The sequence below is a fragment of the Empidonax traillii genome, unplaced genomic scaffold, assembly GCF_003031625.1.
Source record: "Empidonax traillii isolate 1590-97213 ecotype Southwest subspecies unplaced genomic scaffold, ASM303162v1 scaffold72:size2462915, whole genome shotgun sequence".
NCBI lineage: Eukaryota > Metazoa > Chordata > Aves > Passeriformes > Tyrannidae > Empidonax > Empidonax traillii.
The window spans coordinates 1,823,735-1,838,865 of NW_020955265.1; the positions used below are offsets into that span (position 1 = coordinate 1,823,735).

At 41.3% G+C, this 15,131-nt stretch overlaps 1 protein-coding gene across 6 annotated transcripts in view; it reads left to right on the forward strand.

Moving 5' to 3' along the window:
- The window catches only part of L3MBTL3 (L3MBTL histone methyl-lysine binding protein 3), a 78,585-nt gene that overhangs the window by 517 nt on the left and 62,937 nt on the right, over nt 1–15,131 (forward strand). For 2 of the 6 annotated variants that reach the window (XM_027880568.1, XM_027880573.1), the window contains one exon: nt 9,193–9,304. In XM_027880568.1, coding sequence (XP_027736369.1) covers nt 9,193–9,304 — 112 coding nt within the window. Of the gene's footprint in view, nt 1–518; nt 610–1,152; nt 1,324–9,188; nt 9,305–15,131 lie in introns of those variants that run through there. The other 4 variants (XM_027880569.1, XM_027880572.1, XM_027880567.1 and 1 more) reach the window with 4 other exon arrangements.

Sequence of the window (15,131 nt, forward strand, 5' to 3'; positions counted from 1 at the left end):
CAGCCCCGGCTCTTTGTTCGCACAGGCTGAAGGACGGGGAGAAGTGCGAGCTGCAAGGGGGCAATGCGCAGCGGAGAGGGGTGCGAAAAAGCCCCGGGTTTTTTGGTCGGAAGCGGCGAGAGGTGGCGGCTGCCGGGATATACCGGTTGAATGTGCCGTGGGTCCCCGTGTGCGAAGGCCTCTCCAGCGCGCAGCGGAGAGTTTGTATTTTCCGTCGCTCCTGCACTTTGTGTGATTGTGTGCGAGAGATATTTAAAATATAATCATCTCCCAATTTCCGCCATTTTGGGGAAAGTTTGCACACACATACACATACCAAAAAAAAAAAAAAAAAGGCGCAAGCTTCTAGCATTTTTTTTTTGTAAGAGACGAAAAAAAAAAAAAGTCTTTTGCTCGAGTGCTCAGTTCCTGCCTCTGTGCGGTGCGTGCGCCGCGCTCGCTGCGGCAGACATGTGAGGCGGCGGGGGAACGGCCCCTGCCCGCTCCGGGCTGCGTGCGGCGGCGGGGGCCGGCGCCTGTCACCGCCGCCGGCTCCGCGGGCTGGCCTCGGGGGGTGCCGGGGGCTGGCCCCGGGGTGCCGGCCGTGTGTGCGAGCGCACATACACGTGAGTGCGTATTTCGCCGACGACAGGGGTGGCGAAGGAGGGGGGGGCAGGGGCAGGGAATAGGACGCGGCTTTTCTGTTAAGTTGCGCGCTCTCGCCTGAAGTGCGGCCGGGCTGGGGGAGCGGCCCCCCGCGCACACGCCCGTCTCTCGTTCCCCGTCTCCGCTGCCGGTGCATATAACAACAGGATATAGGCACACTTGTTCTCGTTAACGCGTGTGGGGCGGTGTTTTTTCGGGAGGGGGGGAGGGAAGGAGGAAAGCGATTTTTTTTTTTTTTCAGGGGGAGGGGGGCAGCGGCGGCCGACGGGAAGGCGCTCCTGCGGAGCAGCCGCCCACCCCCGGCCGGGGCTGGGGAAACGCCGCCAGGGCTGCAGCGCCTGGGGCGGGGGGGCGCCGCGTCGGGGCCGCAGCGGCGCCCGCTCCCCATGTTTTTTTCCCCCTCTCCGTCGGAGCGGGCGCACGCGAGAGCGTGAGAGAAAAAGTTGCAGCGCGGGGCCGGGCGCTGGCGGCTGCGGGGCCGGGCGGGGGCGAGCCCTCCGGGGAGGCGGCGTGTGCCGGCCCCTCCCGCGGGAAGGGGAGACTTCTCCGACGAGGGATGCCCGGAGATCGGCTGCGAGCGGCCAGGGAGCGAGCCTCCAGCAGCCCCCTAGAAAAAAGAGCTCGCCCCCCTCCTTCTCCTCCTTCTCCGTGCGGGGGGAGGGGAGGAGGGAGGAGAAGGTAACATTTTTTTAATTTTTTTTTCTTTCCACTCGGAGGCAACCTCCTTTTCCCGGATTCCGGTCGGTCGAGGCGGGGGGGGGGGGGGGGGGGGGGGGTGGAAGGAAAAAAAAAAAAAAAAAAGCGGAGGACCCGGTAAACAAGCAGAGTCCCTCTCTCGTTGTGCAACTTCCTCAGGAACACTTAACACCCAGTTCCTCTCCCACCCCCTCCTGCACCGCGCTCGCCCCCACTGCCGCCCCCACGCCGGGGCAGGGGGGCACTCTTCCCCCGCTCCATTTAATTGCCCGGGGCGGGGGCGAAGGAAAAAAGGCAAATTCTGGAGGGAAACGGAGCGACTCGAGAACCGCTCTCTCCGAGCGCTGCTCCCGAGGAGCCGGGCGGGCGGGCGCTTTTGTCTCGGCGGTTCTGCCCGAGCCTGGGGAAGACGCGGACCTGAGCCCGGGTTTTCTCCAGAAAGTTTCAAGTGCAGCAAAAACACGCCGCAAAACTGGCCAAGGAGGGACCTCTGCTGGTAGGCCGCGGGCTGCCGGCGCCGGGGAGCGGCGGCCGCGCCCGCCGGGCCTCGCCGCAGCGTTCCGGCTGCCGCGCCGCTCCGCCGGGCGGGAGAGCGGGCGGTCCGGGCGGCCCCGGGGCGGTCGCTGCCGGAGCCCGGCGCTCCCGCCGCTCCTGCCGCCCGCGGGCACGGGATGCGCGAAGAGCGATGGGGATGGGGATGGGGGGGGGGGGGGGGGGGGGGGGGGGGGGGGGGGGGCGCGCCCCGCGGCCGTACCACTTGTCCCACTCGAGAGCGCGGCTTGAGCCGTCCGGGTTTTTTAGGTTTGAGTAACGCTGCTTGGAAAGGAGGCCCCCGGAGATGCGGCAGCCTTCCCCGGGGGGGTTAGGGTCGTGGCTTCTTCTAGGTCTTTTTAATTACCTGTGCTTAGCAGCGTGGTGCGTAAGCTTCACAGCAAAAGGCAGCATAAGTTACATTGTCCGTTCTGTTTTCTTTCTAATTTCCTTTGTATAGCTGAGTGGCATTGCACTGATCATTTTTGCTGTCTCTACTCATGAATGAATGCTAAGTTGTCGATGCTAAAAATCAGGTGGTGGTGAGCATAACGCTCATGATACAAAAAGTTTAGCATATGCAGTTTTAGGAAGTATTCTATGTTCAGGATTGTAACATAGTTTTCTTAATGGAAATTTTAAAGGTGTTCAGGAAACCGGTGCTTTTCACCAAGGAAGTTATCATGTTCCAGAAGTTTATATGATGAACATCGGTAAGAGAGAAACTCCCTGAAAATAGTGGCTGAAGGCAGTAAAGCTGATCTGGGCAGTGCTAGGTGTGCTTTTTTTCCTGGTGTTACTTCAGCAGCTTTGACTGTGGTCGAGTTGGTCTTCTTGTGAATGGTGCTCTAGTAAAGGTGGCTGAAGCAATGGTCTTGGATGGTGTTTGTTGTCAGCTGGGCAGTTGCAGTGAATTTAGGTTTTGTTTGCCATTGTGGTGTATGTTTCACTCAGATTAATGAATTTAGTTATAGTGGTGCTTTTAAGTTACAATAACTTTGGAAAATGATTGCAATGACTCCTTTTCCTCTGACTTGTTGAGTTTTATTTGGTGTCACCTATTCTGTGAAGAGAGAGAGTTGATTTTTTTGTGGGCTGTTCAGTTTGCTGTCTGTCTCTTTTAATATGCTGGTGAGTATTATCACTGATGGGTGTGAGGAGTCAGTGATGAGCTGGCATGAGGCTTACTGAAGAAGGTGATAGCATGTGTGTAGTCATAGCTTGTTAGTGCTCCAGTCGTAGGACTGCTCATTACAATGGGAGATATCTCTTTATGAATTGGAGAGAAGGGAAAGTCTATAAATGCAGAATTGTATTTAGGAGCTAGAGAAGGTGAGTTAACTGTTTAAGAATAGGAGGGCTCATGGAAGCTGGTAGGAACTGTTAGATGAGGAAGAGGAGAGTACGAGTCAGACAAAAGAGGCATTCAGATGCATATTGAATTGGGGTAGAAATTAACAATTTGAAATATGTCAGGTGATACTTTGTGTGAAGATTCAGTGCATCACAGTTCTCCTCAAGAAGGTGTTTCCACAGGGGCACAAAAACAACAAAGAAGTTTTCAGTAACTTTCTGTACCTAGTTCAGGCAGTTAAAAGAATTGAAGACATAATATTTCAGAGTTGTTGTACGCAACTCCTATTATCTGAGTAGGTTAAATCTCCACTCAGGCCTACACAGACAAGAACAGAAATAAAGGAGTAATGGTTGCAGAGAAAATACTTATCTGTTGTGAGGTACAGGCTGTTTATAAACAAGAAAAGGTTATGACTGGTAAGTTTCATGAGACGATAGAATAGCTTTTCTATTGGGTAACTATTGTTGTTATAGTGTTTTATGGATATTTGCCAATGAAGTAGTAGAGAAAGGCTGTAACTATTACTAGCAGTAGTACAGAGACTAGACTTGAGTGAAGACAACAAGAACCTGGTCAAGCACTGGTGTGTAGTCTCAGGCTTCACAGCATTTTATAATGCATTTGTGGCCAGATTCTTTCTTTGAGGGGAAAAAGGTTTAAAACCAAGTATTGGGGAGCAGGAGCAAGCTCCATGGTACCCCTGGAGAATCTAGCAGTCATAAATGTAGCAACGAATGAAATAAGAGGAAATAATATTATGGAGACATCAATAGGAGCTCTGATCCATTTTCTGTTCTAAGTGTTAAGAATGGCCAAGAATTTTAAGCTTTCCCTTAGTGAATACATATAAAAGCTATATATCTTTAAAATAACTTACTTGTAATAAACTTCATGAACAACGGGCAAAATAGTGGAATTTTACTCAAACAGCTTCTCAACATGCAGAATAGAAACATGGCAGGACTAGTAAAGTAGTTCCTAAGCAATAAAAAATGAGATTTTGAGGAAAATGTGGAATCTGCAAATACTTCTTTTAATGAAGCATTAAAATAATTGCACCTTTAAACAGTTACAAGAAAAAAGCATATATTAAAATGCGGTGGGTAGCATCAAAGAATTTTACCATTTCCTGCACTGTTCCTGTTGTGGTTGTTTTTCTTCAAGTGAAGAATTTGGTGCAAAAATATGAAGGGTGAGAAAGAGGCAAGCATGGAGCGTGCCCAGCTCAAAGAGGGGATTGCGAACAGAAAAGCAGGACTCACCCCGGTGGGTTTACAGTCAGTTGGCTTTGTTTTTGCTGTCATTATGAAGCAAGCTTACTACTGTTGGCAAATAGAGGGAGCTTACACTGCAAGGGGTAATTCTGCTTCATGTGGCTTCAGCAGTGTAACAAGTCAGTGCTGGTATTATTCACATTCTTACATGTTAAATAAAGCTAAGATGAGTATCCACTTGTCCTTGGTTGTCTAGAAGTTGGTGTATCAGCAGCTCTGGTACACTTGAGTTGTTCCCTGCAGATCCACTTTGTTTTCCTAATTTCCTGGGTAGGGAAAATGTGTCCTTTTAGCTCATGGGTGCTATACCAGGCAGCCTTGGAGATGTTCAAAATAACTGAATACAATAATAGGACAAAATACCTCACCTGTTGCCTTTGTTTCTGAACATTCATCAATGCTGGTGTCACTCAGCCCCAGGAGTGACTCCATAAGGACATCACCTCCCTTGGGACCTCTTTTTCTCTTGGACCTCACTCTTGGTGTGATTTGCTGAGACCTCCCCTGGCTCTACATGCCCAGTTTTGCTTCTCACAGGAGCTGTCAGCTGGGGAAAGGATCAGCATGGGACAAATCTGCTAGGCTCTCCTGTCATAGTAGCTACAGAAATCCTCGGTAGTAGAAATAAAAATACACAGAGATGCATTAAAAAAAAAAAAAAAAAAAAAAAAAAAAAAAAAAAAAAAAAAAAAAAAAAAAAAAAAAAAAAAAAAAAAAAAAAAAAAAAAAAAAAAAAAAAAAAAAAAAAAAAAAAAAAAAAAAAAAAAAAGACAAATCATTGCAGACAGGTTATGCTGATCTGGCATAACCATATGACTAGTGGCTTTACTGCTGAAATCTCTCTTTGTTGCCCGGTGACCGGTATTAAACTGACCCTGCTGGTTAGAAAATATATGGACATATTACAGTTGGCATCTTAGATTTTATAAGTTTGGATAGGTGTCAGGTAGTTTTTCTAAAGCACTGACTGGAACAAAGAGTCCTATTACTATTTGCTGATGTATTCAGCATATAACCCTGTAATTATTTAAAAATCTTCTTGTAAGTTTAATTGGCATATTCTATCCCGTTTCTTTGCTTTATAGCTTTAGATAGTCTTTCACCTGATGAAACTGTCTCATTTCTAGTGGTGTTATTCTCAGTAAGTATTTTTTCTGTGAGGTACTCATTAATTGTTGAACCACTTGGTAAAAACGAAGATTTTTCAAAGGATGTGTCTAATCTTATTTTATATGCTTGTTTATTTACATTAATTTATTACATAAGTCTAAGCCAGCATGTTGAAATATTAACATGCAGCACACTTCTCTTGTGGCTGTGAAGACTGAGATACAGTTATATCCCTAATAATGGATTTTGGAGATGCTTTTGGATAATGATAATGATTCCAAGTTCTTCTATTATGTCCTTTCCATCACATCAGATGGCAGTGACAGGCATAAGGACAGTATTGTAATTACTTTGCCCCGTATTCATCTAGCATTTTTACTACTTTTTTGGCACTGCAGCAACAGAAATGATAGCAGATGAAATCGTTATGGAAGGAGTTATACTAGTTCAAAGAACTGCATCAGAGCTTTAAAAACAAAAATTAAAATGAGTAGATAAGACATTCTTTAGTTTTCTTTGTACTGAGATTTAGATATGTATATTGCAATGATTTCATCCTTTTTTAATACCTCGTTGCTGTAACAATTTTATTGGTCTGTATCTCCTTCCTTATTGTCATTAGCAGAGTGATATAGCCCTGTCTTTCATCTGTTTAAACTCAGAAAACCTGGAAACAGATATTTTGTTAGAAGTAATTCCTTTTGGTAAATTGATTTCTATCTGCATTGCCCTGTGACCTTTTCATCCCCACCAAGAACACTTCTGAAGGCTGCAGAATGTGAAAAGTACAGATTGTACCTTTGACTTTGAGTTAATTTTAAAAGAAAAGCAATAATAAATACCTTATTAAAAAAAGAATATATAATTATTGCTGTTTGTTACCTGAGGAAAGTTTCTTAGGCGTAATTAAGTTAGAATTTGTATGGGTTTTTTGAGACAAATATGCCTTGAACATTTCTGTTACCAATTTTTTATTTACTTTCATGCTTTACACCCTGCTTAAGGAGACTAGGCTCTAAGTCTTTTTTCCCTCCATGTAATTTTCATGTCAATAACAGCAGTGGCACAATCAGAGATGTCAGCGTCTGATGGAGCATCTGATGGAGCAACTGTCCTGTCTTATACTCCTCGCTCTATGAAGCAGCGGCTGCTGTGAGGAAACATTTCCGCACAGCTTCCTGAGTCTTTTCCCATCTTTTACCATGCCTTCTGCAGAAATCGTTACAACATGTTTTCTGTAATAAGTAAACACAGGAGAGTTGAGTGAAGTGTTCTCTAAATAGAATAGTAATTTAGGATTACTTCAGTTAATACTGAACACAGCTTCGTGTTTGCCTATCCAGAGTATTCTTGGGAGCTTGTTACACCAACATTCTTAAACCAGCATGTTTTATGTTCTTAAAACTTCATGGGTGTCTGGAGAGATCCAGTTTTTCAGCTACTCCTTAGCGGCTTGGGTCTTGTATTCTCGAGGAGGGAAAGCCTGCACCTTTGCCATCTTGCCGCAGTTCAGTTTGGTGGAAGCCTGCTTGAGTTGATCCGCTGCAGTGCTTGGTGGGCTGGAGCTTTGTGGTGTACTATGCTCTCAGATCAAGCAGATATCCCAAGTTTTATTGCAGGAACTGCCCTGAGGTAGTGTGGTAGATTTCGTATGGGAGTGATTTTAAAAGATGAGGTCTCTGGCTTTGGGGAATTTCTCAGTTTGCACTGAATTTGTCTAGATTTATTGAAGTTTTTTTAAAGTTAATTTTTGTGCATTGATGGTATGGTTTTCTCATAGAGAATTACTGAAAGGTGGAGAAGACACATTGAATCGTGATTCTTCCTACTTAAAGCTTGTCATGTGAGATACATGAAGCTTTTTCAAAGAGCCTTCTGTGAACCCTGCCTGTCATATGAAATGAAGGGGAATTCAGAAGTTTTCGCTCTTTGCAGTGGATACTGACTGAGGTCCAGCTCCTGTTGTTGATATTGTGTAGTTAGTGTAGTGTAACGAAATTACCCATGGAGTAAGGTGTTACTCAGGATTTTAAAGAATTCTGCTAGAAATTAGGAGAAAATCAAGGAGAAATACAGGGGAGTTCACATTTTATACCCAAAACCAGAGTAGTATCTGTCTGTAGTGGTGGTGGTGTTACAGTGATTGGTACAATTTTTCTGATAAATACAATGTAAAATTTATTGGGTTTCATGCAACAAAGTTAACTCAACATTTTTCTGTTCTAACTTTCAGTAAAAAACTTCTAGACTACCTGAGTTTATTTCTGCTTGGTTTGCATCTTTTTCTGTTATCTGTGAGTGAACAAATACCACTTTTTTTTTTTTTTTTTTTTTTTAAATTCAAGATTTTCAGAGAATATTAATAGATATTTGTAGATTTGGGCAGTGGGACTGAACTTAAAAATTAGATTTTAGAAAACAAGGTTAAGCACTGCGGAAGCTCACTATCTATTTGAAAGTTCAGAAAGTTTGAATTTCAGAAGGTTCGGAAAGTGTAAATTTCAGAAGGGGTGAGCTTTGGCTAATAGTTCACAAACCAGTGACAGAGCTAATTTTACCACAAGTTATTTCATCTGCTAGGCGTAGTGCAGAAGTTCTTCAGAAACTAAATTAATGAGTCAGATTCTACACTGAACAAATGGTAAATTAGGTGCCAGGCCACAGATTTCAAGATTGCTGGGTTTGTGAGAAGTGGAAGGGAAGAAGCTGGTTGTAGTCGCAACTGGCTGCTAGAAACACCTGCAGTTCAGTGCCACTGATGCCATCTTTGTGGCAGTGACGAGCAGTGGACCAAAACCAGGGGCCAGAAACAAGTGTGGTATACGTCTTTTGCTTGTGCAGATTTTTTACCACAGAAATGGATGTCCAGATCCACTATCTTTGAAGACAGTATTTTTTTCTCTCCCTTCACTATTCTGAAACAGAGGGATCCAATATGGTCAAGTCTTGCAAAGCAGTAGTTTTCTCTGGTGTATATGTGAAAATGTATGTGAAAATAAATTTTTTCCTATGTGAAAATAATTTTTTACAAATGAAATTTGAAGTCTAGTGAAACTGTATGGAAACAGATAAAGAGTATTTGAGTATCCTGAGTCAGACGGGGAAAATGACAGTTTGAAATTAATTTTGAGATTCAAATTTGAACTTGAGTAAAGCATTCACGTCATCATGTTATCCAGTATTAAGGAAATGTAGTTCTGCTAATCAGTGCTTAATTTATTTCTTATAGGCATGCACTCATATCTTGCCATTCCCAGAACAGATGTTTTTCGTAGGTGTACTTGAAGTATGTTTTCTTCGTGTTAATTTATTTGCAGTTTGAAATTTTTCTTTCCTCTCCAGTACAGCCTCATTGCCTCCTAGTGTGTGAAACAGGTATTGTTTTCAAAGTTTTTAAAAGATTTTCCCTTGCTTTTATTGTATCAGTGGATATTATCAACCTTGTCATCTCTTGTCCACATTGCCAGTGTGCAGCCGGAAGCATTTGATAATAATCTGTTAAATGAGTTAGAAGAAATATCTGGTGATATAAGCATTAAACCACTTACAGAATTTTGAGATTTTTTTTTTTTTTTTTAGTACATGCATCATGAATGAATCTGCCTCTAGTGGAAATGGTCAAGAGTTTGATGTATTTAGTGCAATGGACTGGAAGGATGGCATAGGTACTTTACCAGGAAGTGACCTAAAGGTAAGATCTGTGATTTTTGGTTTTTTTTTTTTTTTCATAAGCAAAATAAAAATGTTATATGACAAAAGAATGCATTTCAAAAGCTGGTGTGTAGGTATCTGCTTTTATGAATAAAACATGAATCTGCAGTTCTGAGTTAAGAGACTGTTAGGTTTTAGCTCTGGAGTTCCTTGATTCAGTTTGTGGTGCTGGCACAGACAGCCGACATCCCCGTAGGAAGGCATAAATTAGCACTGCCTCACTATATAGACAGAAGTAATCAAGTGCACAAAATCCCAAAGAAATCTCAAGTGTGAAAATTCAGTCTACTTAAAGCATTATATTACTGTATCCCTAAGAATCTTCATACTGTAATTGACTCTCATGGTCTCATACTTAGTTCTTTTTATTTCTGAAAATACTTTATTTTTGCTGTGCTTTTGTCATGTGGGTGCCTAGAACAAATGAATTAAGTGCTTCTGAGCTTGTTACAGCTTAGAAATTTGAATTGTATTGAAATAGTTCTTTTAATTATATTTTCACACTGTTTGCATTTGCTGAAGTAAATTATAACAATTATGTTTTGTTTTCAGATTCTTTTTATTTCTCTCGTACTTTTTAGTGTATCCTCAGAAGGTGTCCTTTGCTATCTATCCTCAGAAGGTGTCCTTTGCTATCTTTGCAATTTTAATATTAGAGTCTGTCTTGTACCTGTTTTCTGTTGATTAAAGTCAATATTTTCATATGATTCCATTTAGTCTAACACTAATGAGGTTTTCTCATAGTTTATTTTTTAAAAGGAATCTCGTAAGAAAATGTGAGGCATTTAAAAAAACTTCATATTGTTTGGTGCCTCATAGAATTTCTATTGTTGAAGTGAAGAGTCAAAAAATGTTTGAAATTCAGGACATACATGTTGTAAATGTGTTTTTGTGTAGATGTTTTGTAGGTTGTTTTTGTTTGGTTTTTTTGTGTGTTTGTTTTTGTGTTAATTTGATTTTTCTTTTTTAAATCGCAGAACAATAGAATAAATTCACAGAATAATTTCCTTTGCAGGGGACTTCAGGACACCACCCAGACTAAGTAACCCAGACCTCAGGGTCACCTCAGGGCGAGTTAGATCAGGTTGCTCAGAATCTGGTTGTCTCCAGAGTTTGAGATACCACAATCCTTCTGGGCAACCCATTCCAGCATTTTTATATGTTTATAGTAATTTTTTTTCTTTTAGGGATACTTTGCTGGAATTTCCACTTTTGTAGCTTGTGCCTCTTACCTCTTGTCCTTTTACTGTGTGCATCTGAGAAGAACCTGGCTTTATCTCTTCCATATCCTCCTATTTACTACTGGAAAACAGCAGTAAAATCTCTCCTTGTCTTCTTAAGACTGAGCAAATGGGTTCACTCAGCTTCTCCTTGCGCGTCATCTGCCATAGTCCCTACTTGTTTTGGTGGACTTGCTCCAGTGTGTCAATGCCTTCCTTGTATTGGATGCAGTAGCCTGTATATGGTCTCATCAGTGTTAAATGGAGAGGACTAATCTGTTCCCTCATCCTGCTGGTTGCCCTCTTGCTCAGGCAACTCTGGCTGATCGTGACCACCTTTGCTACCCGGGCACATTGCTGACTCATGTTCAACTTGTAGGTTTTCTGCAGAGCTGCTCTCATATAGTCAGCCCCTGGACTGTACAAATGCACACAGATGCTCTGTTCCAGGTGCAAGGTCTTGTATTTGCTTTCATAGACCTTCACCTTGTTAGCCCACTTTCTTCAACATGTTGGGTTCTGTCTGAACAGCAACCCTGCCCTTCAGTTCATCAGCCATTCCCTTCAATCTGGTAGTTTGATTTTGCTCTTTCTACACACAGAGAAGCCTTTCTTGTTGCCTTTGCTAGTTTATGCTTTGGCTGAGCTCTGCATTTCCTCATTCCATCATTTTACACTACAGCAATATCATTATATACCTTGTCTATATAAAGTTACTTGTTCCACATTCTGCTTACCTTCTTTTTCTTTTAAAGTAAGCCAAGAGTCCCTAGTTCATTCATGTTGGCCTTCATCCACATTTACTTAACTTCTTGCACACTGACATGCATCATTCTCCTGGTTTGAAGTCCCTGGAGAGGGAGACAAATTTCCTGGGCCTGTTTACCATTTAAAGCAGTCTCCCGTATGATCCTGCCCAACATATCTCTGAACAAACCAAAATATGCTTTTTCTGAAGTCCAGTGCTGCTGCTTCAGTGTTTGTTTTGCTGCTTTCAGAATTTCAGACTTCACCATCATATAGCCAAGACTATTACCAGCCTCCACAGCCGTCAACACTGCTGTATTTTTTAGAAAAAATGTCAAGGCTTTACAGATTTCTTTCTAATTTAATAAGCAACATTGTGTGAAAGGCAATCGTAATATTCAAATGTTTGAGCGATACAAAAGGCAACAAAGCAGGAAAGTATATTAGTCTCCTATAAATCACAGGTTTGTGCTTTGTTCAGTTGTGGTTACCCTAAGTCAAAAGAAACAAAGTAGAAGCAAAGGTTGAGTAATTAATTAGTAGAGGAATGGGGGAGTTTCCGTGTAAGGTGAGGAAAGGGACTGGGAAGTGTAGCTCAGGGTGACTTCAAGATATCACATAAGAAGATTCTTAACGATGTCCTGTTCAGGAAAGCATGCGCCTTATTTTAAGGCTGCTCTTCTCTTTATTTATTTGTTTATTCATTTAAATTTGGAAACAACCATACATTTGATTTTTAGAGATTCTCTCTTTGCTCCATGTATTAGGGAAGGCACAGTCAGAGCTGCAATAGTAGTCTACTCACAATAATGAAAGATACAGAGACCAGACAACTCCTTCTCTTTGGGTTATTGTTCAGCATTTTTTTGTCTATGTTTTTTTAAATACAGAAGCAATGTGTGTGAGATGAAATGGATGAAATTGAAATAGAGCCACTTTAGGACTGACTGAAGGAAGAATGTTTTCCAGCAATGCCAAATTAGCTTGAGGAGGTAGCTGGACCAGAGAGCATCAAGAGTCAGTGAAAGACTAGATGTTTACATAGATACCAAAATAATTTGAGCTGTTAGAATAGCAAGGATTTTTAAGCTTTTATGATAATTGTAACAACTCATATTTCAGGACTACTTCTAAATATTGATGGTTAAAAGGGTGACTAAGCACTTGAAACTGTAAATGTGATCATGGAAGATATGTTATGCTCTTTGTGGAGTTCTTGGAATAGGGTTTATGTGGATGATTTACCTGAACTGTCTTGATCAAAGATTATTTTACTGCTTTGTCCTGAACCTTAAGTGAATGGCCGTACATAGCAGTTACTTCTTGTAAGCTTGCATATGTCTTTCAAAAATCATAACAGACTCTTTCTAGCCCGTAATAATCTTAATACTAAAGGTATCAAACCACTGAAATGCAGTTGAAAACTCTGAGAAAAAATGTAACAGCAAAATACAGAAATCCAAATATTCTATTTTTACAACTTGGTAATACAACATCTGAGAGGTGTTTTATAATAAATAATAAACAATCGTTGAACTCTCCATTGCAGACAATGTATTGCTCAAATTCTTACCTTTAGTGTTCTCTCTTCCTAAAATGTTAGGGGAAATTGTCTGTGAACACTCCGATTTGATAAACTGTGTTGTAAGAGCATGTTTTAAGTTAAACCTATGCCAAGATGTTGAAATGTTGCTTTTTAATATAGGCATTTTGGGGAGTTACCTACTTGAAGTCCTTATTTTTAGTTGTGCAAGTCATAGGGTATTCCCTTCTCTTTACTGCTTGCCATGATAAAGTTTCATGCTTATTTTAACATATCCATGTTTTAAGAAATCTCTTTTCTTGTGTGTTAAATTAGTAAAAACCCTGAGATTATGAGACAAGTATATATGAATAACCATTCTTTTGAAGAACCACTTCATTTTTGTGAATATAAGTTCCTGAATGAAGTCAGTAAAAAACCTGTTGTAATAGTGTAAAATGTTTCTTTAAACATTTAATAATAACTTTTCTCAGTATTTTCTTATCATTGCTTAAATCTGATTTATGATACAGAAGAACAGCTAAATCAGAAATAGAAACTTGCATTATTTCTTTTTGTTATGAAGTCCTTCCTATGGGCAGTTTCATACCTACCAGACTTCACTGATGGGCTGCACCAGGGGGCACTCACTTCCCAGTCTAATCAAAACCAGGGAGCCAAATCAGATACTAAACCTCACTTCTCGGCCACACCACAGTCTCTTATGCCTGCATTTGTTTCTACATTGGTAAAATGCTGAAAATGTTCTTCCATGATTTTGGACACTGTTAATTGTTAGGTTTTTGTCACCTGTAGTTGGAGAAGGCTGTGGAAATGTATTGTCATACGGATTTCATTACAAATTTTCAGCAAATAGCTAACACTTCTTGAACACTGCTTTTGAGCATGCTGTGTGAGAGATAAATAGTGAGTAGTTGTGGAAAATACTAGAATTTCAAATTACACAGGGTATAGGGAGAATTAAAAATTGTGCATTATGATGGACCGAAGACTGAGAACAAAAATGTTAGCGCTGTATATTGGTTCTTTCAAGATGTTTAAATAAAACAGAAAACTTGAATTCCAGTAGAATTTAAAATAGTTTTCAATTTACAGAATGCCTTCATGTGTCAGGCTAAGTAATGTATGCTCATCTGAAAAACATCAGTGCTTACCAGTTACTCTGCATGGTGTGAATGTAAATGTGAATACTCCTCTTTTTTTCTCTGTCTCTTTTTTTTTTAGATCTATGTGCTGAGTGCACACAGTAACACCATGGCTTCAAGATTTTAATGTACTCATTAAATTGGAAAAGCTGTAATAATTTACAGTCACTTCCTACTGCAGTGGCAGAAGTTTATGAAGTACTTCTTAATGCGTTTTCTAGTGCTGTGTTTGGAAAGTGAGCAGTTATATACTGCCTGGACTGAATTTTGGTCATTATTTCCAGCTTGCAAATTGTGTTTGATCATAAAGAAAAAAATTAAAATTTGATGATGAAGAAATTAACCTGTAAATAAAGTTGGGCAACAGATATTGTAGGAAACCAACTATAATAGTGGAACATGAATAGTGGAATAATGGTCAGTGGTGGTTGGTATTTCCAACAGTGCTGTAAAGAAGGACAGTGATTCAGAGCGCTGTATTCCTGGATGCAGGGGTGCAGTGACTCAAGGCAGTAAAGTACATCCTTCCACCTACCTTTTATGAAGTTGTGTTCAAGCTTTCTTAAGATAGTTACGATTATGAGAACAACTTATTTGATTTCTCATATTATTATAAAAATACCAGTAGGGTCTCAGGCGATAACTCAGTACCGTGCTTTTTCAGTGCAAAGCTGTTTCTGTTCTCACACAGTGGCACGTGCTGTACTTTGAATCTGGGGAGACATTTCTCTCTGAGGGAGAGTCCTTGAAGTGTCCACAGGAAACATTAGCTGCTGGGAACTGGTTAAATCACTGCCTACAGTGGGAAGGTGCTGTTTCAGAGAGAAGGTAGATTCCCTTCAGGGAAGGTGGTAAGGGGCAGTGCAGAGAGCAGAAGGCAAAGTAGACAGGACTTCGTCTGACCAAGTGGGAGCCGCTAGCAGATGTAGCTAGGGGCCTGGTCTTTTTCACATGAAATTATCTTTATTGTGTTGCAACCTAGTGTAATTAATCAGCTCACACTGTGCATCATTGCCATACATTCTCTTTGCGTTGTCATAAGAAGAGTCTACCTTATTTAAGAAAAGAAAGACCAGAAAGGAAATTTCACTATTAAAATTATTAATACTCCAAAGCCAAGAAATGCTGCATTTAGGTTTGCCTTTGGATCTT